Genomic DNA, 23750 nt, shown 5'->3' on the forward strand with positions numbered 1-23750 from the left:
TATATGAATTTCATGTTGTACGAGTCACTTAGATTATACAAATACATGAGCCGTTCACCCCCCAGCACGTGTATTTGTAAAATCTAAGTGACTCGTACAATATGAAATTCATATAAAACGGAAAAATCAACAGTGTTATAGGGGGTCGACAAAAATTATAAATAGTTATCAAACTTCCAAATCAAAAGATTGCAATTTATTCCTGAAGATGAATTTTATAAACCTGAAAGTATTTCTGCTGAGCTGAAGTATTGGTTTTCCTTCAATAAAGTAAGTTAAAAAATTTATTATTTGGCTTAATAAAAATAATTTATAAACTCAATTTTTTTTAATATTTTAGTGCTTTATACTGATTATTTTTTAAAATATTGAACATTTAGCTTGTAACATTGAAGCTTGCTAGTAAGTTATTTACTAATTGAAAATATATTTAATACTTAGTAGGAACCAAGTATGTCTATAGAAGTCTGATTATATATATTTATTTATTTTTAATATGTAAATTTAAAAATTAATTATAATTATTTTAATTCCTTAAAATAAAATTTTATTAAATTTATTAGTTAGTTGTGAAATATTTATGTAATTGTTTCTTTTTGATTCTGGAATGAATTTTAAGTCACATCAGTTTTACTTCAAAATGTATTTTTAAAAAAAAAAAAGTAATTAAAAACTTTGAATATATTTACATTGACTTTTCTATTCTTATTAGTAAAATGTTTTTATTTGTTATATAAAATTAGATATTATTTAATGTTTAATCAAAAATTTTGTGTTTTATTATTAATACATTACTATAATTTATCTTGATTGGTATTCAAAAATTTTTGAAATTACAAAGTTTTTTTATTGCATAATTAAGCAGTTAAGAAAATTGTTTTATTTTTAATGAATTGCCATTTATTATTAAGTGTTCTTTTATTATTTTATTTGAAAAAAAATTTAATAAAATAAAAAATCATTAGCGTTTCTATTTGTTTCATCACAATTTAAAACTTCAAATATTAGAAAGTTGATAAATGAATAAATGAAAATTTATAAATAAAAATAAATATTATTCAAATATGAATGCTGCAACAATACTACATTTATTGTAATGTTTCTTGATTGTTTTTTCATGTACATTTATGAAAATATTCTTCTGTAAACATCATAGAAATGATTTAAAATAGACATACTATATTGAAACAAATAATCTAGAATTTAAAACAGTGTAAAAGATATACAATTTAAAAAAATAGTTAAAACTCATCTTAGATAATATATTTAACAAACGTACACACAAAAAATTAGTATTTAAAATAAAAACAGTATTTAGAGATAATAATTTTATATTATTCTTTATTAATAATAAAGTATATACTAGTAATTATTTAATTATGGGATAAATCTGTAAATATAATTTTTTTCTGATAATTTCTAACAAAAATTAATAAATCGGATGTTTTAGATTAAAGTTTTCATTTTATGCTATACTTAACATATAAAACTAACTTCAACAAAATATTAAAACTCATAAACATCCTACTCTTTCAGCAATAATTCCTTATTGAACTAATATTTTCAGATTCATTCACAGACCTTCATCGGGTTCAAAATGAAATATGGAATGTTCTTCATAACAAACATTCAAATGCAAGAATATTACAAATGAACAAGCTAAAATTATTGTGACATCATCACGATGACAGGCTGCAATTTTTAATCATATTCTTTATTTAATTTAACTCTTTTCTTAATATCTTTTTAACATGAAATTGGCCTTATTCATTCAAAGCTAAATCAGCCAATGGAAAAGTTGTTTGACAGGTTTTTCTATACAAGTTCCTCTTGTAGCCTGAGGGGTAAAAACAATTTAGCCTTTAGATACAAGAATAGAAAACATTTTCAGAGTTTAATTAAAGTTAAAATGTGTGTTCTCAATCTCAAATTAGTAGTCTTGTCCCTGTACATCATACTTTTCCTGACAAAAACAGTCATGCCGGTCATCTATGTAATCCCATTCAGGGGAAATCTTTGAACTGAAATCACGTGACTTCCAGTCTAGAGTGGAAGTTCATGTACTGTATAGTTAATCAGGGTCTCCTGCCCCTAAGCTTTTCATATCTGATCTTGACTTTAATCTAACATCATTCTTGAGATTAAGGAAGAATAGAAAAACAACAGATGGCTGTCAGTGGAAATTTATAGATCTACAATTTTTTCAAATTGCAGCCCAGTTAACAAACTTTAAAAATTTAGAATGCATTTAAACTGGTGTTCTATTGTTAAATATTAGTTCAGTAAAAAAATTAATGTTGGAAGGATGAACTTGTATGTGAATTTTGTTATGTTATAGCTATACTATTGAAGTTTAATGGAATTCAAATAAAAAGTAGAATATATATTTAATATAATTTTCGCATGAATTAAAACCTGAGAATTTTATTTTATTTATACTTTCTAAAATGAAATAAATGAAAAATACAAAGAAACATATTCCATCAATAATTTGCAGTTTAAAAAATAAATGTTTTAATAATAATCATTATTATAAAAAAAAAACTATTGACATTCTCAAGAACTTCATTTATAATTGATATAACTTAAGTCATTTAAAAATCAATTGCTTTGAATCATGTTTATTTATTTTTTTAATTTATTTAGTAGTAACACATAAAGTAATTGCTTCAGTGGATACACAATCTTATACAATCTTGTATAGCAGCACAAATTTTATTAATGTTTTTGGTCACATTCAACAACCTTCATCAGGTTAGTTTACTAAAAACTTGTGTGATGCTATACAAAGTTGTATGAGATTATTTAGTAACATTGTGATTATTTAATCTCAAAAATATATTTTGACTAGATTGATTAATTTGGTTTCTTCACATATTGATGATTATTCATTATAGCAAGAATCGAAGGAGTGAGTTTAATGTGTAGAATAGTCTTTAATATTAATTCAAAACAATAATACTAGATAGAATTTAGATTGTTTATACGAGAACATTAGTTTTTAAACTGTGTTAGAACTTCTGTTCTTTAGAATAAAGAAAATATCTTAAGAAAAAATAATCAGAATATAATATAAAACAACAGTAGATGGACTTAGAAGTATTTTAAAATTCATATATAGTTTACTTTGTCAATCTAATAATAATTGAACATTTCCAGTTATTTCATTGAAATTAGATTGGATCTTTGTATAGTTTATTCTATAATACTCTTAAGTAGAAAAATTAATTATATTATTTCATTAATGTATTTAGCTGTATTCTTTATAAAGTATTCTAAAGATTTAGGATAAATAATAAAATGATTAAGTGTTATATATTTTATGTATAAAAATTTTTAAAGTACATTGTTGATCTGCAGTGATAATAATGATGAGGCTATATTCAAATAAATTCTAATCATCTTTCAAATTGAAATTACTGATAACTGCAGTTCAAAACAAGTTTGTTTTAGTTGTGGTTAGTGATGCATTACAGCTTATTACAATTAGATATTACAACTAAGGGATTTATTCTTAACACTTTAACAGCCTATGTCTTCAAAAAGTATTTTTCAAACAATTAATAATTAATAGTGTAATTGTGAAGATTGAAGTTGTATGATAAATTAGAAACTTTTTTATAATGCTTTCAGACATTAAAGTAAATTGATTTTAGGAGATAAAAATAATTTTTACTGTTAAATAATGACTAATTCTTTTTTATACTGACATCAGTCAATCTGTCACCTCTCTTAAAGTTATTAGTATGCAATGCAGTCATTAAAATGTAATTTAATTTTTTTAATGAAATTTTGAACAGGAATATCTCAAATTTTGCAACAAGTATAGTGTATTATTTTTCAATTTTCTGTTAATTCATCCAGAAGTATTTTTTTTAAATGGATTATAAGATCATGTGTAATGCAGGATGACATAAACTTTGCAAGTAGGAATTAAAAGTATACAGTACTTTGAAAACAAGTATGTATTTCAGTTTTAAATTTGATATTTCTAATATTAAATCTTGCATTAAAAAATCATTTTGTCTAAAAGTTATTTTTAATTTATCATCTTAATTATTTACCAATAAATAAATAAAATAAAGTTATTTTGTTATTTTTATACCATATACAGGAAACTCTGATTTTGGGGAGAAACACAAAAAACTTTTCATACATTAGAAGATAGAAAATTTTTTAGTTATTAGACCAAACATTTCATATTTATACACTGATTGAAGATTTACACAAAACTGTATGAAATTTTCCAGTAATACATCATAAGCATTGAAATATTTTTTGTTTTCAACAAATTAATTTTTTACATTTTAAGAGGTGTATAACTGAATTCTCTTTTTGACATTCTAAGTTTTACTATCAGATTTTTATTTTAAAAATTTCAAATAAATTATATAGATTCAAATTATTTTTAAAAATCTTATTACTTATTATAATTGAATCAAAATATAAATAATCTTCGAATTACATTTTTGAAAATGGTGTACTGTACAATTACTTCTCACTTAACAACCACTTGGACTTATGACCAGCTCTCCAGTGCATGGAGAGTCCCCTTTCTTAATCTTAGACCAGTTCCGCAGTTTATCAGTATTCACCATATGATGCATTCCCAACCTCCAAGACCACATATTTTGTTTATAATGGTACTTTGTTGTGCATCCCATTTGAAGGATTCGATGACTAAAGTATTAATCTGAATGTCTTTTTTTTGTGAATGAACTGTAATGTTCTTGGTGTCATTTCTATAATTTTTGCCGATTGTATTTTTATGTTCTTTAATATGTTAGAGATAAAAATTAAAATGAAGTTATTGAATTGGAGCTTGTATTAGACCTTTTCTTTATCTAGAATGAATAAAAATGATTAAGTTCCTTGTTTAACGACTTAGTTGTAGGAATGGAACTCTGTCATTGAGTGAGGAGTGGCTGTATATCCATTTGCACTCAGAAGAATGTTAACAAAAATGTTACAGAGTCAATGGTTCTTAATCAGTGGTTCTTGGGCTTGTAAGGCTGTGCATTTCTATATAACTGATTTCTTTTGTAATTTTATTTTAAGCATTTAAAAATAGTATCTCAAGAATGGGTCTATGACTTTCACCTGACTGGAAAAGGGTCCATGGAAGAAACGAGGTTAAGAACATCTGTTCTAAGTAATTACTTGATAAATTTAGTTATTTCCAATCATAAACATTTAGTAATTTCAAAGTAGCTTTACATCACTTTGAAATTAAATAGGTCACATCATTTTTCAACAATTCATTCAGTTCAAGTTCATTATTATTATTATTTTTAAATAAAAGTTATGAATTTTCATAAAATGATTTAGATATTTTATTTTCTGAAAGATTTTGTTCTAGAAACTTTAACAGTTTCTGATATACTTGAATTTTAATACATTAACTCCTTTGATATCCATTATTTTTTGTATGAAATAATTATTTCGGCTTAAACGCGAATCTAACATCCAAAAAAAATTTCCGGGAAATAATTCCCGAGAAATAAAAACTCCTCCAAAAAGTTTTTTTACAAAAAAAGTATATAAAAAAATAATAATCATTTAAAATAAATACTTTTATTTGAGAAATATAGCTGTAAGGATTGTTATTATTTCGTTTAACAAGGCGTGAAATTTCACACGTGCAGTCTACATTGTTTACAAACTGGTTGACCTTGAGAACAGCTGGAGTCAGCTTTCCCGGGTAGTTCTGTACGCTTCAGGGGAATATTGGTCTAAAGCAGGAGGGAAGATAACTTGCCGCATCTGTTCAAATATAACACAATACAGTAATACACCGAACTTACGCGATAAGTGGGACCGAGCGATAACCGCGTAAGTCGGGGTATAATTTCGCAATGTGTGTAAAATCCAAGTCGGATGTATGTAAGCTAATAAATGTTCTCGTTAATCTTATCTCATCTTTTGATTCGTTCACGGTTACAATAAGTCACCACATAGAGTCTCTCGAGTCTCCGTAGATATAACAAACACAGAAATAAATAACACAAAATAAACTGGAGCTATGTGTCGATTCGGCGCGACACGTCCGAACATGTAAGCTAAACAATAGTGTGGGGGGAGTGATAATCAAGAGTTGCGTGGCGCTCAAACAAAAGACGAATCGACGAGATTTGAAAATCGCGTAATTCCGGGTTCGCGTAAGTCGGGGTATTACTGTATTGTCGATTTTAATGCTATTAAATTACGAGGGAACCGAAAAAAAGGTATGAGGAAAAATTCTACTGAACAAAAAACAAAAAAAAACCTGCTGATGTCATAAAAAAACGTTCAATAGCGTTTTAAAAAATTTTACCGAAGTCAAATCAGTGAAATAGAAGTTTAGAACGATTTAATTAATTTTATTAAAAATCTCCCATAAAAAACAATAGCGCGATTAATTACCTAATTAATAAATCATCATAAAATATTTTCGCGGCAAAAATAATTATGAAATTTGCACAGATCATAGATAACGATGTATATATGCTGATCCATACATTTTCGGAAAAGTTATAAGTCAAATCTTTTTAATTAATGGACCCTTAAAGTCCATGTCCGAGTTAACTCGGGATGTGGGCTTAAGGGGTTTTAGAAGTTTATTTGATTTCTTTAAGAAAATCAAATTTTTTTATTGTGGTGAATTTAAGTTAATAAAAATCAAATAATGAGAAATTTCTTTTAAATACTTATAATTTTACACATTACTATATTGATATACAGTAGAACCTCCATTATCCGGACCTCCATTATCCGGATTTTCGATTATCCGGATTGTTCAAAATAAACAAAAATTTTACGACTTTGCTGATTTGCACTTGGCGAATTACAACACTGTTTATGTACGTGATGGAATGCATAACTTTTTTTGTTTCATCAACGTCTCACCCAGCACAGTGGTCATAAACTCTTAATATATTTTACGTAGTAATAAAAATATAACTTGACATACGTATTTATAAATAATTTATATTCAAATTACATCATTTCTATGACCAAGGGCGGCGTAAGGCATGGACGACGTGGGCCACCGCCTATGCCTCGCGGTCCGAAGGGCCTCGCGCCTCGAAGGTTTATGCATTACTTAAAAGCCGCGAACGCGACGAAAAAATTTTACTCGTCATAAAACGATAAATAGTTTGTCAAATTTTTATTCATAAAAATGCAGTTTCAACTGCTTTTTATTTTATAAAATCCGTCTTCTTGCGCCACCAGAGGGCCTTTTAAACAATAGGTAGTCTGTTAGCGTTGGTCAGTAGTAGTCCAAATTCAATACGAACGTTTGTTTCTTGAAAATTTGATCACGATTTAAATACAGTATTTACTTTTAATATTACCGATATGTCATCGAAAAGAAAACGTGTTGTATTATCATTAAAAGACAAATTAAAGTATTTGTTTCGATTATCCGGATTTTTCCTTATCCGGACTACCTTCATCCCTAATTAGTCCGGATAATCGAGGTTCTACTGTATAAATTTGAAGAATTCTCAAAGTATTTTAAGTTGCACAAGGACAAAAATATCTATAAAAATCTAGAAAAAAAAACCCAATTTTCAATGATACATACAGTCATAAATGTAATTAAAACGAGCAATTATTGTGACATTGTCACAATGCCAGGCTGCAATTTTTAATTTAAAAATTTTTTATGATCTCCATCTGAAATTAAGAGTAGCTTGCCGTTGTTTATCATACTTCCCCTGTTAGCAATAGAGTCGTGCCAGTCATCAACATCTTTCACGAGAGAATTTTTTAACTGAAATAACGTGACTTTCGGTTAACATTGGAAGTTCATACAGTATATAGTTAATCGGGGGTTTGCTGTCCGTTGCGTTCCATATCTGGTCACGGATTTTATCTATGTAACTCCGTTCTCTAGATTAAGAAAGAACAGACAACGGATGGACAACAGTGGGAATTTATAGGCCGACAATTTTTTCATATTGCAGCCCAACAAACAGAGCAATTATACAACGTGTGCAGTGGATGAACCAAGTATTTTTATCTTTGTGCATTCCTTTATATACTGTTTGCAGTTTCTGCCACACTTCGTAGTATCTGCAAACTTACTGGCATCTTTCCTTATCAGACAATCGTACATTCCAAATTATTCATAATTGATAACTGACATTTACCCATCGGTAAATGTTTTATGCATATCACCCGTAATTGTTAGTTGATCTCAATACAGTAATTTAAATTGCTGGAATTTCTTAGTTCAACAACGATTATACAATGTAATATTGATTAGTAATAATTATAATTAATAAACCTTCAAGTTATATTTTTGTGTTCTTTTAATATCAGCACTAAAAGGACATTTTAGAATTTCCATTAATTGTAGTCTTATTTACCCGTTTTAACGTTACTTTTGGATTGTCGTGATAAGTATAGGCGAGTCTCAAATTGATTACAACAAGCGGATTCTGCCGATGAATAATATTTCGTTTAAAGATTGGACATTTTAGTGTATAAGATCTTTGAATTGCTTCCTACAATTTCATAGTTTTATACATTTTAATTCTACTCTTACAATTTTAATTTATGTTTGTGTATGTGTGCATTGAATGTTTCTATGAAAATGTAACAGCATCTATTTACTCAATTAATACTTTTTGCCAAAAATTAAAAACCTGATCTGTTCAGTAAATATATCGTTTAACTATTATTATATATAAAAATAATAATAATTTCCGCTGAACTTTAATACATAAGCATTAAATATAATGAAAAAAATCTTTTCATACAATTTTGATGTGTTTCGGATTCGTTGATGTAATAAAACATTTTTATTATTATTCCACAGCATTGTTAATTTAACAAAACTAATTTTTGCAAACCTACATCTAATAATACCAACGTATAAAATGGCTTTATATGAGTCCGATCTCCGTGAGAATCTTAACCAATTAATTGTGGAACATTTAGAAGATGACAATTCTATTGTAAGATTGTCTCCTACAAAAATGCAGACACTCGGCATTTTCCGATATGTACGTTTAAAAGGCAGGAATGGAAGAAAAACGGTTTGCACAGCCTTGGTAGATTCAACCTGTCCAACGGCTATCATCAGAATGAACGAACATGTAAGAAAAAATTTACGAGTCAAAGAGGGAGATAGCATCAGAATTTATACCATAAATAATATTGATTATGGAAAAAGAATTCATGTTCTTCCGATCGAAGATACAATCCCGACAGTGAATTGTCATCTTTTCGACGATTATCTTAAACCATACTTTCACGGAGCATATAGACCAGTATATAAAGGAGACTTACTTCTCATTAAAGGCCCTCGAGGTAATGTCGAGTTTAAAACAATTGCGGTCGATCCCGATCCCTTTTGTATCGTCGCGCCGAAAACTATCGTATATTACGAAGGAAATGCAATCTTAAAAGCAGACATAGAAAAAGAAATGAATGCTATTGGATATGACGATATCGGTGGCTACAGTTCCCAACTATTACAAATTAGAGAAGTAGTTGAATTATCTTTAANAAAATGACAATAATAAAGCTTCAAGTTATATTTTTAACTAGCAGATGAGCCTGACGTTTCCCGGGCAAAAAACACCACCACCGAAGATTAAGATTCGCCGAAAACTATCGTATATTACGAAGGAAATGCAATCTTAAAAGCAGACATAGAAAAAGAAATGAATGCTATTGGATATGACGATATCGGTGGCTACAGTTCCCAACTATTACAAATTAGAGAAGTAGTTGAATTATCTTTAAAATATCCAACTATATTTAACAACATGGGAATTAAACCGCCGCGAGGTGTTTTAATGTACGGACCACCAGGAACCGGAAAAACTTTGATGGCTAAAGCAATAGCTAATGAATCGGGAGCACACTTTTCGTTAATAAACGGTGTTGAAATCCTAAGCGAATTTTCTGGGGAATCGGAGAATAATCTTCGATTGATATTTGCTGATGCCGAAAAGCACGCTCCGGCAATTATATTCATTGACGAGATAGATGCTATTGCACCAAACAGAAACAAAGTCGAGGGACAAGAGGAAAAACGAATTGTGTCCCAATTTCTCACATTATTGGACGGTGTGATGGAAATGAATGGGATGGCTGTAATTGCTGCCACAAATTGCCTGAATAATATCGATCCTGCTCTACGTCGAAGCGGAAGATTCGATCGTGAAATATACTTTGGAATTCCGCAAGTAAATGAGAGATTAGAAATTCTTCGTATCTCAACAAGAAGAATGAAGTTGGCCGAAGACGTTAACATAGAAGAGCTGGCCAGAGAAACGCGTGGATTCGTTGGTGCGGATATTCACTCTGTCTGCAGAGAAGCCTTATTCCATCAAATAAGAGAAAAGATATGTCTCGATGACGTAGAGGACGGAATAACAGATGAGATTATAAATTCTCTGAACGTAACAATGAGTAATTTTAGATGTGTTTTAAAGAATATTTGCCCAAATGTTCTGCGAGGATGCTTAGTTGAAAATCCTAACATATCTTGGGAAGATATTGGAGGTTTAGATGATGTTAAGAGAGAATTGCAAGAATTAATCGAATATCCGGTAAAATTCGCCGATAAATTCTTAAGATACGGATTGTCACCTGCTCGAGGATTTCTCCTATTTGGACCTCCGGGATGCGGAAAGACCCTTTCGGCCAAAGCGATGGTTTCCAGTTGTGCAGTCAATTTCATCTGCATTAACGGACCGGAGCTTTTGAGCAAATGGTTTGGAGAAACAGAAGCCAACGTGAGAGAGGTCTTCGACAAAGCTAGAAGAGCTGAACCCTGCGTGCTCTTTTTCGATGAAATCGACTCCATAGCTACAAAACGCATTAATTATGGCGGAGATAACGCAACGTCAGATCGTATTCTCACACAAATACTGACAGAAATGGATGGAATAAATCTGAATAACAACATATTTTTCTTGGGCGCCACTAATCGACCGGAAGTCATCGACTCCGCCATTCTAAGACCTGGACGTTTAGATCAAGTAATTTATGTTCCATTGCCCGATCAGTCAGCCAGGAAGAGCATTTTGACAGCTGCTCTGAGACGATGCCCACTAGCAAACGATGTCGATTTGGACCCCATCTCTAGGAACACGGATGGATTAAGTGGTGCAGATTTAAGTCAAGTTTGCAAAAAAGCTTGTAAATTAGCTTTAAAAGAGAATATTGAAAATTCAGAAACAGGTGAAGATTTCATTGCCGAGATTGAAATGCGTCACTTCCAAGAAGCAATCAAACAAACACGACCTTCAGTCAATAGTGAGGATCTTCACAGATTTGAAGAATTTCTCTACAAATTTAGAAATCATAAAGATTATTGCGTTTAGATCTAATAGATTGATATTCGTTATGGATAAAAATTTGAGTGATTAAAATCTTTACTCTATTTTTATTTACTTTTTATCACTTCAAATTAGAACGAGCAATTATTTTATTGTGACATCACCACAATGCCGGGCTACAATTTTTAATTAATTAAATTTAATTTAAAAGATATGTTCTCCATTTTAAATTGGTACTGTAGTGTTTCGCCCCTGTACATCATACTTTTCCTTTAACAATAGAGTCGTGCAGGTTATCTATTAACTGCTTTCAGGGGAAAAGTTTGAATTAAAATAACGTAACTTCCTGATTGCATCGGAAGTTTATATATAGTTAATCGGTGCCTCCTGTTCCTATTAACTGTATATGGTCTCGGAATACATTTATCTAACTCCGTTCTCGAGATTAATGAAAGACGGGCAATCGGACGGACGACAGTGGGAATTGATAGGTCTACAACTTTTTCAAATTTCAGCCCAATAAAAGTTTGATTGAAAAGGATCGTTTATTAATGACCGAGATGTTTCCTGCGTAAACTTGCTTTTCTACAGATTCCGACATTAGGGTTCGATTCGAGTTCAGGTCGAATCTGGATCCCAGAAAACTTTGTAGGCGATTTAATAAAGATACACCGGGTCTTATCGACAATTCTTATGGTTTAACCATATTTCTTTTTGCTTTGTATGAAGTACATTTACCTTCCCATAAATGAAGATGATGCACTTATTTTATTCAAGTTTTTTTTTTTTTTTAAAGTTCTTGTAATTATTTTAAAAGTTTATTGAATTGAATTAAAACTGATAGGGAATTCTTGAAAGATCTTAAATTCATTTTTTCCTGCATTAAGCAATGCATTGATATGAACCACTAATAGACAATGGTCTTAATAATTATCGTTTATATAATTATAATAATTATTTAGAATGTGGTTCTTATTTAATGCTGATATTAAAATGACAATAATAAAGCTTCAAGTTATATTTTTAACTAGCAGATGAGCCTGACGTTTCCCGGGCAAAAAACACCACCACCGAAGATTAAGATTGGAAGTACAAAATAATCCAATAGATTATCTCGTACTTCTAACCCTTCTATTATAATACATTATAGTATTTGATTAACTGTATATAACTACAAGGGTTATCTTACGTAAGGGTTTATCACACCAAGTAAACAATGTAACAGATCTTAAAAATGATTTAAATTGTGTACAGTAGAGGAATAAAGAATTTTTAAAATGTGGGCAATTGGTATGATAAACCCTTAACTATGTGACCGTAGGGTCGGTGTCTCTTTGACACCACGACAGGATGTGACACCACCGAATCTCGCAGGATTCGGAAGTTGCGACTTTACGCTGTAGCGGGTGAGCGGTTGGATTTGGAGTAGAGGTGAGGAGAGAGACGAGGAAGTGATTCACTCGGATTCCATATTAATTAACAATAATAATTTTAATTATAACAAAAGAAAATACAGATATACTCAATATCAAGCATGACTAACGTTCCCCTTAATTATTTCTAGCCCGTTCAAGAGAGAGTTTACAAACGAATCGCGTGTTGATAAATACCTTGTAACCAGTGGCATGCCGTGACATTTGATGATAGGGAAGCTGTGTTTCTGTAAGAAGCCGACTTCCAGGGCAATCAGTCAATTGTGCGTCAGTGATGGTCTAGGGTCCATTCGTATCGTTTATTCGATAAGCCAGTAAAAACCGTAGACTTCTCTAAATGCATTTTTAATATCACAATTACATTCCGAATCGCTAGCCACGATATAAGGGCTACAATTAAAAATAATAAAAACTTACTCGGTGAAATAAAATGTGGTGGATGTACCGGTACATACTTGGTAGAAAATATTCTTCAATTGTATGAATATACTGTACTTTTAAAGAAAATTATAATTAATCAATCGAATATTTCAACTATAATCGTGATTTGGTTGCTTGCTGTCTAAAATATCTACAGTAAAATAGGGTAACTTTCGTTAGTTTGAAGTTGGATAACTCGAATTAAGTATATTGTATTGTCATTATTTCTAGACATTAGTTACATTAAACGCATTCGATATTTTCAAACTCAGATAATTTGAAAAAAAAGAAGTAAATTGCACAAATAATGGTTATTATATATAAGTACTGTACAGCAGTCCATATTATCATTTCAGCTCAGTAAAAGGTATCAGTAACAGCTTGTGCAAGTGCATACCATATTTACCGTCTCAGTATGTAAAAAATTCCACTTTAATTCTTGTGAAAAAAATTAGTACAGTACATAATTAAATATTCATAAAAATTTTGAAACGATAAAAAATGCTGTAAGTCTGTCTTTAAATCTTCTCACAAATAGATTATAACAGTTTAAATATGTTTTATAGTTTTTAAATATATGTTCTATAGGCTGTATATTTTGATCTACTTTGTAATGAACACGGCACTATTTTCCTTTGCACGTGTAATGAACATAACATCCATTCCTATTCCAGGAAATACTATAATAAAGTTAATTTTATTTATTATGATTAATAATATAAAAGTTATTTTTTAATAAAATCTCATAATACGGAAAAAGTTACGCAACTCGTTGCTGGATTTTTTTTTCAAACTTCATATTTAGTTCATCTTTAAATTTAGTTTCAACGAAAAACAAAAACGAATATTTATAATAATACATCGTGTTATCATATATTATTGTTGTGTATTATTATATTATATTATATTTTTTATATCATATAGTAAATATATTTAAAATTTTAAACATGTTTGAGACAATTAGATCGATATTCGATATTTTTATATTTCTTCGAACGTCGCCGATTAATAAAAAAATCATTCTTGTTTCGGAGAAGTTTCCGAACGGACGCCTGGAGCGTCGCTCTCGCTTCCAACAAAATTTTAATTTCAATTACGGACACCAGGTGATGTGTTAATAGAATGAATTTCGGAAGAGTCGTAGCAGACGACGAAGAGTTTGTTTATTTCAAAGTAATTCGCAAATCTTTTCTTCGTCTCTACTCGAATACATTAAATAATGTTTCGTAAAACCTTTCAGGTAAATAATAAATTAAATTTATTAACGTGTTCGTTAAAAAAAAATCGTCAGTAATCGCTTCCAAGTATCGATTTTTAGGGTGTGCTGCCCTTTTAAAAAATTTAGATTTAATTACCACCACGGGGCGCAATAGTCTATGTAACTTAAGCCCCAAGACAAGACTAGATTTAGTTCCATGTCGTGTGAAATTAAATTAATCATATTCATGATTTTTTTTTTATATTCATATGTCTAATGTAAGAATAAAAAAATAATATATGGTAATTTGAGCTAAAAAAAAGCATATTAACAGGTATCTTCATCAATTAACTTCTCATCACTTTATTCTACACACAAACACCTCAATTATATTTATGTTACAAGAATATAATTCAAAGTTTTATTGTATGCAAGTTATAAAGCTAAAAAAAAAAAATACAGATAAGAGCTTATTTTGCATTAAACTTTATATAATAACTTACATAATTCATTCAAGAATGCAAAATTGATTGATTTAAAATTCTTTATTGATGTGCAAGTGACGTGCGACTCTGTATGTCTATAAATATGTATTGATTTTTGAAGCTGTATTTTTAAACTGTTGGAAAAATACTTTATGTAGCGTTCTCTCATCCGTCGAATGTATTTAAATTGATTTTTTATTCCATTAAACTTTCTGTAAAATAAAAGTTTATAAATATGATTAGATAATGGCATTAATTTTATTCTTGGATATCTATCTAAATAAATAAAGTAAATAAAATTTACTGCATTTTTATTTTAGTGAATCGGGAAATCCAATATTTTCCAACACAAATTTTTTGAAGAGCCACGGCAATACAAACTCTCTTGGAAAGTCATACATTTTGCAGAATGGGTCAGGTCAGTACTGATACGTTTTATCATTGGTGTCAAAACTGTTGAATGTATGCTTATTACTGATCCCAAAATTTCAATTATTTTATGTTGGCATTTAACAAAAATAGTTTTTATGTAAAAATGTATTTTAAACACATTATTGTCGTCGTAATTGTTGCCATTATAAAGCATCATTAACATCTTATGAGAAAACAAAGAGTTTGGTTGAGATATGGAACTTAAAGAACTTCAAAAAGAAATATTTATATGTACTGGTATATATAACTACAAACAAATCTGATCTACAAAAGTTACCTAAAATCAAAAGCCAGATTTGATCAGACTATCCTTTAGTTAGTTGTTATATTAATGTATAGAGACAAATTAATTTGGATTAAAAGTGAGCAGGCAAAAAAATACTTGTATAGGTCTGTTAAATTCCATTTACAATATTAAATGGAAAATTCAAGGAGCTGCAAAATGAGTTAGTGCATAGTGCCTACAGATGTGTTAATTCAGCACTGATTGTTGTTGTTATATCAATAAACTATTCCAATAAGAAAAACTGTTTTTCATCAGAAATCTGTTGTAGCCTGCAACAGAATACTTATTTAAATTTTTTACAAACTACTTAATGGCTTATAGATTAATATGTGGTGGTGCATAACTGTTTTTGGTTAAGAGGAATTTAGTTAATTTCATTAATGGATGAGTCTCTAAGCTGGCATTGTAAGCTTTGGATTAATTATTTCAACAGTACCATAAATTGCAAGTTTTTTTAAAATTGAGATATGTAGAAAATGAGAAAGGAAAACATTTCAACACCTTAATGATGATGATATATTTTATTTCAATTAATCTTACATTTTATTAAGCTATCTAAAGATATTTATTTCTTTATACAATATGTAATATGATTTTATAAGTTAATAAGATAAATAGATTTAAGATTACATATTATTCTATTACTTCATTTATATTTCAGTTTATAAATATATTATTAAGTGATTTATGAATCTTTTATTTATTTAAATTCATTTTAATCTTTTCAATTTATAGTTTAAATTTTTAATCAAAGCTTATAGACCAGTCAATTTCATATATTTATGTATGTTCAGACTAAAAGATGACTTGAGTAAAAATGTATATAATCTTCAGATTATATTTGCTATAAGTAAATGATAAAAAGGAAAAGAATTACATTAAAACATTGAAATTACTATTTAAGAAATTTTATTAAAAATTGTAGTAGCTGTTCTATTTTTCATCAACTGGATTTGGTATCATTATTAATTTGATCTTTTTAAAAAGCTGCAGACTTCTAAAAAACTTTAAAAACTTATTCAACTTCTCTGACTCAACTTCTTGCCAGTAAAATTTAAATTTGTTTAAAAGCTTACAACTATTTGGTAATATAGTTATCCTAATTACCATAAACATAAATCAGTCATTTAATTTGATTAGAGGATAAATAAAGATGTAAAGATCTTGCAGCAGAAATTACAAATTTAATTATATTAAAATTTCTCTTCAATACCATTATATATATATTAAAAATGTTAAAAAAATTATTAATATTTACAGAATGGTGACTATGTTGAAGTATTTAATATCCAAAGAAAGGAGTGTACAGAAAATTGGAAACTGTCTTCACCTTATATTAAAAAGGTTTGATTTTAATTTAAATTAATATAGTGAAATATAATAACAATAATTAAAGAAATTTCACATTTGAAAGAATTAATATTTATATATTTTTTGTGAATATACATTCATTTTCAATTTTTTTTAATAAATTTACTAGTTTCATTCAACTTTTTAAATTTTATATTAATTTTGCATTGGTTTTTCATCCTGAATTTAGTTTTTTCCTACTACTACAAATAATTTAATGCTGAATTTAATAGAGATCACTTAAGAAGTAATTTGTTTTATCTCTTACTCTGTCATATAAATTTTTTCCATCTTATAATTTTGTCAATATATTATTGTAGTAATGTTATTCTTCAAACTATTGAACATGTATAAATAAAGAGGTAAAATGAAGAAAATATTTAATTCAATGTTGTTGATAAAATGTATTCTTTCTTGACAGCAACATTACTAGTTGAAGATATATTGGAAATTATACAGTACTGGTGAGGTTAAGTTACACTGTATGAAAAATAAAATATTTCAAAAAATAGATAATTGACCAAGAATCAAATTATTTTGTGTGAGGAATAAACTTAAATGAGTTTTGAGGTGTCATTTTTTTTTTTAAATCTGAATAAATATTTTGTAGCTGATATGAATTTATCAACATCAACATCATCAACATTTTATTGTCTATTGGGAATTACTTCCCTATTACAAGGGGTTGTAGAAACATGTATCCATATTTATTTTTAATAAAACTATACATTTTCTTTAATTTTTTAGTTTGCATTTATTTCTCGCGTACATATGCACATATTCTTTAATTTAATTTGTTTTGTTNATGTGCTAAGTATGTTAAATTATTATTTTCTATCTGAAAAAATAAGTCAAATATTAAAATCATTGATAAAAGCATTGATAAATATATCACATTAAGCTTATAATGCTTTGCAGTTATTTTGTAACCTATCACAAATGTTTTTGGTCCACCCTAGGACCTTCTTCAGGTGGAGTTCTAGAGAAAACCTTTCCTGGTGTGATTTCCATTCTATTCTGTTTCCAATGTGTTCTAATTCTTTTTTTGAATTTCCTTTTTAAATTTTAAATTCCTAATGATGTGTGCTTGTGTTGGCTGTTATAATGCCGGCTTTGTTTCAACTGTCAGTATATAGCTGCTTTTTAACTTTGTATTTTAATTCTTTTTTCTGTCTTCTCTTTCAGTCTAAATTCGGTTAGTCCTAATTGTAAGTTAGATTAGGGACTCTTAGCTCTTAGCTTGGTTTCCAATTAGGATATGATAGGTTAGGTTAAATTAGATTAGGGTTTGTTAGCTTTAGTCCTCTGGTTAGGTTCGTCCTAGGTTATGGTAGGTTAGTTTAGTTAGTAAATAAGTTAATGTTTAAAAAAAAATAAAATAAAAAATAAATAAATAAATAAAAAATAAAACAATAATAATAAAACCAAAAAAAAAATTTGGGATCTTGCCCATTTTCTATGCCAGTCCATTCATCTCATCTAGTTTGTCATTGTGTTCGTTTCCTTTTCACACTGTCTGTCTAGCTGTTAAGTAGTATTAAGATTCGTGATCACATTCAGTTTTATTAGTATTAAGTAGATATAAGTCTTCCTACTAGCAGCCACTTGGCACTAACTTTTACACTTAGCTATTTGTGGTGTCACTCAATTATTGGTGTTCACTATACTCAGGTTTACTTTTAGACCCTTTGGGGGACTACAGCCTTGCAGCCTAAAACTGCATGACAACATCAAATATAGAGAGTACTGTAGCCATATGTATGCTGTTCAGAGGAATCCTACCTTTTTCTACTGTCTATCTCCTCTCCCTCCTTCCCCTCTCCTTTCCCTTACCCTTTTTTTCGCTGGCTAAACACTTTGTGTATGGCCAATGTCTTGTATGTATGTATGTATGTATGTATGTATGTATGTATATATATGTACTGTATGTATGTATGTATGTGTGTTATAATGCTGGATCATACATAACCTGCCACACCTACGAACTCCATCTGAAGAAGGTCCTAGGGTGGACCAAAAATATTTGTGATACATTACAAAATAACTGCAAAGCATTATAAGGTTAGTGTGATATATAAATCAAATATTAGTAATTTTATAACTATTTGGAATTTCCAATGATGGTCTTATGAAAAGTTGAAAATGTTGAAATTTATTAAAATAATCTGAATATCTTTTAGTAGATTATTTGAATTGAAATAAAGAATATGTAGTCAATTATTTTGATTAATAATAAATAACTTACTATTTTTAATTAAAAAATTATTATAACAAGTTTATCGTACAGTATTATACAGTGGGTGATCAGTTAACAAACAGTTCAGACTATAAACAAATCGGATAATGAACACTTTTGCGAAAGATTTTTATGTTTGGACAATGAATACCTCACAGAACAAACACAAGAAGAAGTGACATAAAATAATGAATACCAATTGGTCTTTCCTTGTCTTCAGACAATAATTCAAAACTTCTCAAACCATGGGAGACATCGACATTCAACCCAGTATATACTGATTGGATAGTATTCCTCCGAACTTTGAAACTCTCCCTTGTAATTCCAGCCTTTTATTTTTCTGACACAAACAATTTTTTTTATAGTATTCAAGAGACTGTCAGGTGGTCACTCATTATGTTTTGCGTCAGTTTTTATTTTTGAAAGGTTAGAGTATAATAGCAAAGGTAGAGAGTGAGCAGATGTCTGATGTTGCTGGGCAGTATGGCTTGAACAGGTGTTCAATGTTATCTAAGAAAGATACAGTATAATCAAGAAGACTCAAGCAGCTAAAGGAGTAACAAAAAATCACATCTGAGAAATAAAGAACATTGAAGAGCTCAAAATGGAACCTGAAACGGATCTGATGACAGAAGAACGCCAAGAACTTGAATGAAGAACATAAAGCAACTTGGTGAGATATGTTTTGCGGCGACAAATCACGGACTGGTGAGATGGCGCCACTCCTCTACGAGTTTCCCGGGAATCCCGGATAGAAAAACGGGAACTGGGTTTTTCCCAGAGAGAGAATTCTGGGTATTGTTGCTTCTTCTTCTTGTCGGGTGATCGCTGCCATGAGCACGTGTAGCTCTCTTTCAAGTGTACTCGAGGATTGTTGTAAATAAATGTTGTTTTAGTTTAAAACGTGGTCGTGGACTTAACTAATTCACGTTTACAGCCTTCTGATAAAGACAGTCTTTGTGGAGATGTAAATGGATGGAAAAAGACGGCCAGATTTCGTCTAACCGATGGTGGCCATCCATTACCTCCAGTTTCTTTCTGAAAAAGAGGATTAATGCTATATCTGCTGTTAAAGATCTTTTGAAGAAGTGGGAGAATGTCAGAACAATGGTCTTAGAATGGCATCCAAACCAGGTTGAGATTAATAGGTTTGGGGATCTCTACAATTACAATGCTATTAATTACTTCTGAAAAATAATCTGGCTAATGTCAATTGCTTTTCTCTCTTCTTCAGGATGAAAAATCCTGAAGAAGAGAGAAAAGCAATCGACATTAAACAGATTCTTTAACCCTCACAAACAGAAAAAACATGACTAATAAAAATTCAAGACTGTGTATATATGTATTTTTATTATTATTACATATAAATAAATGTAGTAAGAAAGTATATATATTTTTATTTTTTGGAGTTTCCAGAACGAATTAATCAAATCCCCATAAAAACCTATGGTAAATTGATAATCGGTTAATGAACAATTCGGATAGCAAACAAAGTCTTGGAACAGATTATGTTCTTTAACCAATCACCCACTGTATATTATAGATAAGAAACAATAAATATAAAGGCAAAATGAAATGAAATTTTAGATAATTTCAATTAAAATGGCTGATGGTATTTTTTAAAAAATTAAAAATTTGAAGAAACTAAGCTGTCTTCCCTTCTGTCACATCCAATCACCAGAAACAAAAACAGTCTTTCTTTGCAGAGATGACCTTTTATTAGAGGCTACACCTCTGCAAAATTATGTAAAACAGTTAACATGTTCACTGATGATAAGCAAATTAAAAAATATATATGTATATAATTTTAATTAAAATGGCTGACACTATTTGAATATGATGGAAAGAAAGACAACAGTTTCTTCAGATTTTTAATTTTTTGAAATTTTAGAGTTTGTAAATTGACTTGTTATTAATTATCATATTTATAAAAGACATTCACTATCAGTAAAAACAGTATTAAAAATAATTTAGTGTAAAATTATAACACATTTTTTAATAAATGCTTTTTTTAGTCCATTTAATAAGTATTTCTTTCTAATTATTGATATTTTTAAATTTAGTTTTAAGAGATATTATGAATAAATCAATAAGATTTAATTTACTGTATTTTAATGTATGTAATCCATCATGGTGTAGACTTTGCAGAAACAAAAATAAAACCTCTTTGCAGAACCTGTCCCACACGGACAGGTCAAGGGTCCTATACCTATGCCTATGAAATAATAGCTGCCTCCTTAGGTATTTTGAAATCAGCATATAATCCTTACTCATTTCAAACTGTCTTTTAAATGCTGTTAATCCATGAATTATATGCACAAAAATATGGTAATTCTAATTTTATAGAAATAATTACAAATTATAATGCATTTATCATGTTTTTTTAGTTGTATAAAAATAATGACAATAAGATGATAAAAAAGAAAAAATATTTCTTTTGTTATTTTATTGCTTTTTGCAAATAACCGAAAGTTTATTTACTCATTGAAAATGTTTGGATTTATAAAATAATACTCATATATAATATAAAAATTTCAATGGAATGTGCAGAAAAAAGTTTTTATTATATCATAAATGATAAGCTTTTATAGATGTCAAATTGTTTCTCATCAACAAGTCAAAAACAATGCTAAATAAATTATAGAAGTTGTTGATTAGCTGGGATTAAATTATTTGAATTCAAATATCTCATCATCAGATCAAATATCTATTTTAAAAAATAAGAAATGTAAAATGGATTTGAAACAAAGAGTGCTTTGTTAGTATTTAAAATTAAATTCCATATTTGTATTTTAAGAATTTTGAATAATTATGGGAATTTTAACAGAACTAAGCTAAAAAAGTAAAATGAAAATAAAAATAAATAAAATAGAAAATTAAACATCACAGAAATTTAACAGCACATAAAATCTCAAACACACAAGATGCTATGTAAAGAAATTTATACACTATCTTCATTTAAAATGTTTTTGGATTTTGGCCATGTCTCTTATTTAGTATATTATCAGGATTGTTCATAATAACTATTGTAATTTCAAGAGAATAATCTACAGTGGTTTATAATCTGCCCACTGTATATTCCATGCCTTCAGAGCATTCTTTGAAACACAATACTTACTAGTATGCAGTTAAGAGGTATCCTTTCAAACATTTCATTTTAGATGTAATTCTGAAATAAGTGAAATGAAAAAACAATATAAAGGAAACCTCCTAAACTTCATGTCAAAGATATAAATAGCTACCTAATAAAAAAACATTTTTATTATATCATTTTGCTTTATTTCTCTTTATTTATTAAATAATCACACTACAGAAGGCTATCATACTAAACATGTCATATAGTCAGGATTTTCTTAAACACAGATATACACACAAGGAATAAATAAACATTTTTGCAGTAGTTATGCCATGACTTTGGTCCAAAATAACATTAGGCACTAGTAAATATCATGTTGGATACACTCCACCAACATCATAATAATAATAAATGTTAAAATAAATGCAGAAAAAATTATAGATTAATGCTCAATGACATAGAGTCAAGAATCAATTGCTTGGCTCTTTTCACTTTAGAGAATTATATGCTTAATTCACCCAGACATTCACTAGCAAAAGTAAAAGCAGAATATGGAAAATGCTTTATTTTCATAAAATTTGATTATTATTTGTGTTTTGTAAAATTAGAAGAGCAAAATGAGCACTCAGTCAGATGCAAATGACAGCAAGTATCATTAAAATAAAATGGCAGCTGATAACAGCAAATTGTTTTTTATGGTTATTTTATTTATCGAAAAGAAAATTTCAAAGTTAATTATAATATTTATGAGAATATAATTAGAAAGTATCTTTTTTAGCTTTCTTGTTTAATTCTCTNGTTTGAATAACACAATTGTTATACAATTTTTTTGTTTGTATATATTTTATTACTGTATTTGATAAATAAATAAAAATGAAGCAATATAATTAAAAAAAATGTCATTCAACAGCCAACTTGTTCAATGAAGATGTATGTTGTAAAGACTTAATGGATTGTAATTGTCAAATCATCTAATAAAATGTTAAAATTCTACTTTTGTTCATCCAGTTGCTGTTTAGAAAATGTTACATAAAATTTAGTACTAACTCAAAAGTTATTAAATAATAATTTAGATTGTATGCAAATGATACTTTAATTAATATAAAGTAGATTTCCATATTGCTGAATTTAAAAATTGAAGCAAATAAAGTAAATCAGTAATAATATCATTTTAGTTTTGATTTCATTAGGAAAATAGCAGAAGGTAATGCTGTTATACAAACAGAAATATTGCACAATCAAACTAGAGCTATTGTTTTAGCAATAAAAAAAGCAACAATTTTATAGCTTATTTGAATGACAGTTATCATGTGATATGTCTTAACTGTCAAAGTTTTTGAAATTACTTCATTATACAGATAAGAGATTATCAGAAATTTATAAACCATAAAGTCACTGATTCAAACAGATATGCCTAATAATATCAAACATGGATTGACCATACAGAAAATGAAAGAGGATTAAAGACAAAGTATCAGTGGTGTGCTGTGACATTTGATGAGAGGGAAGCTGTGTTTCTGTAAGAAGCCGGCTTCCAGGGGCAATCAGTTAA

At 28.8% G+C, this 23750-nt stretch overlaps 2 protein-coding genes across 2 annotated transcripts in view; both read left to right on the top strand.

Moving 5' to 3' along the window:
* Positions 1 to 182: 182 nt before the first annotated feature.
* The window catches only part of LOC111629819, a 38765-nt gene continuing 15197 nt past the window's right edge, over positions 183 to 23750 (top strand). Inside the window, exons 1-3 of the mRNA XM_023373727.1 lie at positions 183 to 270; positions 15139 to 15236; positions 16797 to 16880. Coding sequence (XP_023229495.1) covers positions 15228 to 15236; positions 16797 to 16880 — 93 coding nt within the window. The 5' untranslated portion in view covers positions 183 to 270; positions 15139 to 15227. The remainder of the gene's footprint in view (positions 271 to 15138; positions 15237 to 16796; positions 16881 to 23750) is intronic.
* Positions 8816 to 11590, top strand: LOC111629822 (transitional endoplasmic reticulum ATPase-like). The gene is made up of 2 exons (XM_023373729.1): positions 8816 to 9381; positions 9622 to 11590. The coding sequence occupies exons 1-2, from the start codon at positions 8868 to 8870 to the stop codon at positions 11325 to 11327; spliced, it is 2220 nt and encodes a 739-aa protein (XP_023229497.1). The 5' UTR covers positions 8816 to 8867; the 3' UTR covers positions 11328 to 11590.

Source organism: Centruroides sculpturatus, unplaced genomic scaffold (assembly GCF_000671375.1).
Source record: "Centruroides sculpturatus isolate CEXI.00-Female unplaced genomic scaffold, Cexi_2.0 scaffold600, whole genome shotgun sequence".
Taxonomy (NCBI): domain Eukaryota; kingdom Metazoa; phylum Arthropoda; class Arachnida; order Scorpiones; family Buthidae; genus Centruroides; species Centruroides sculpturatus.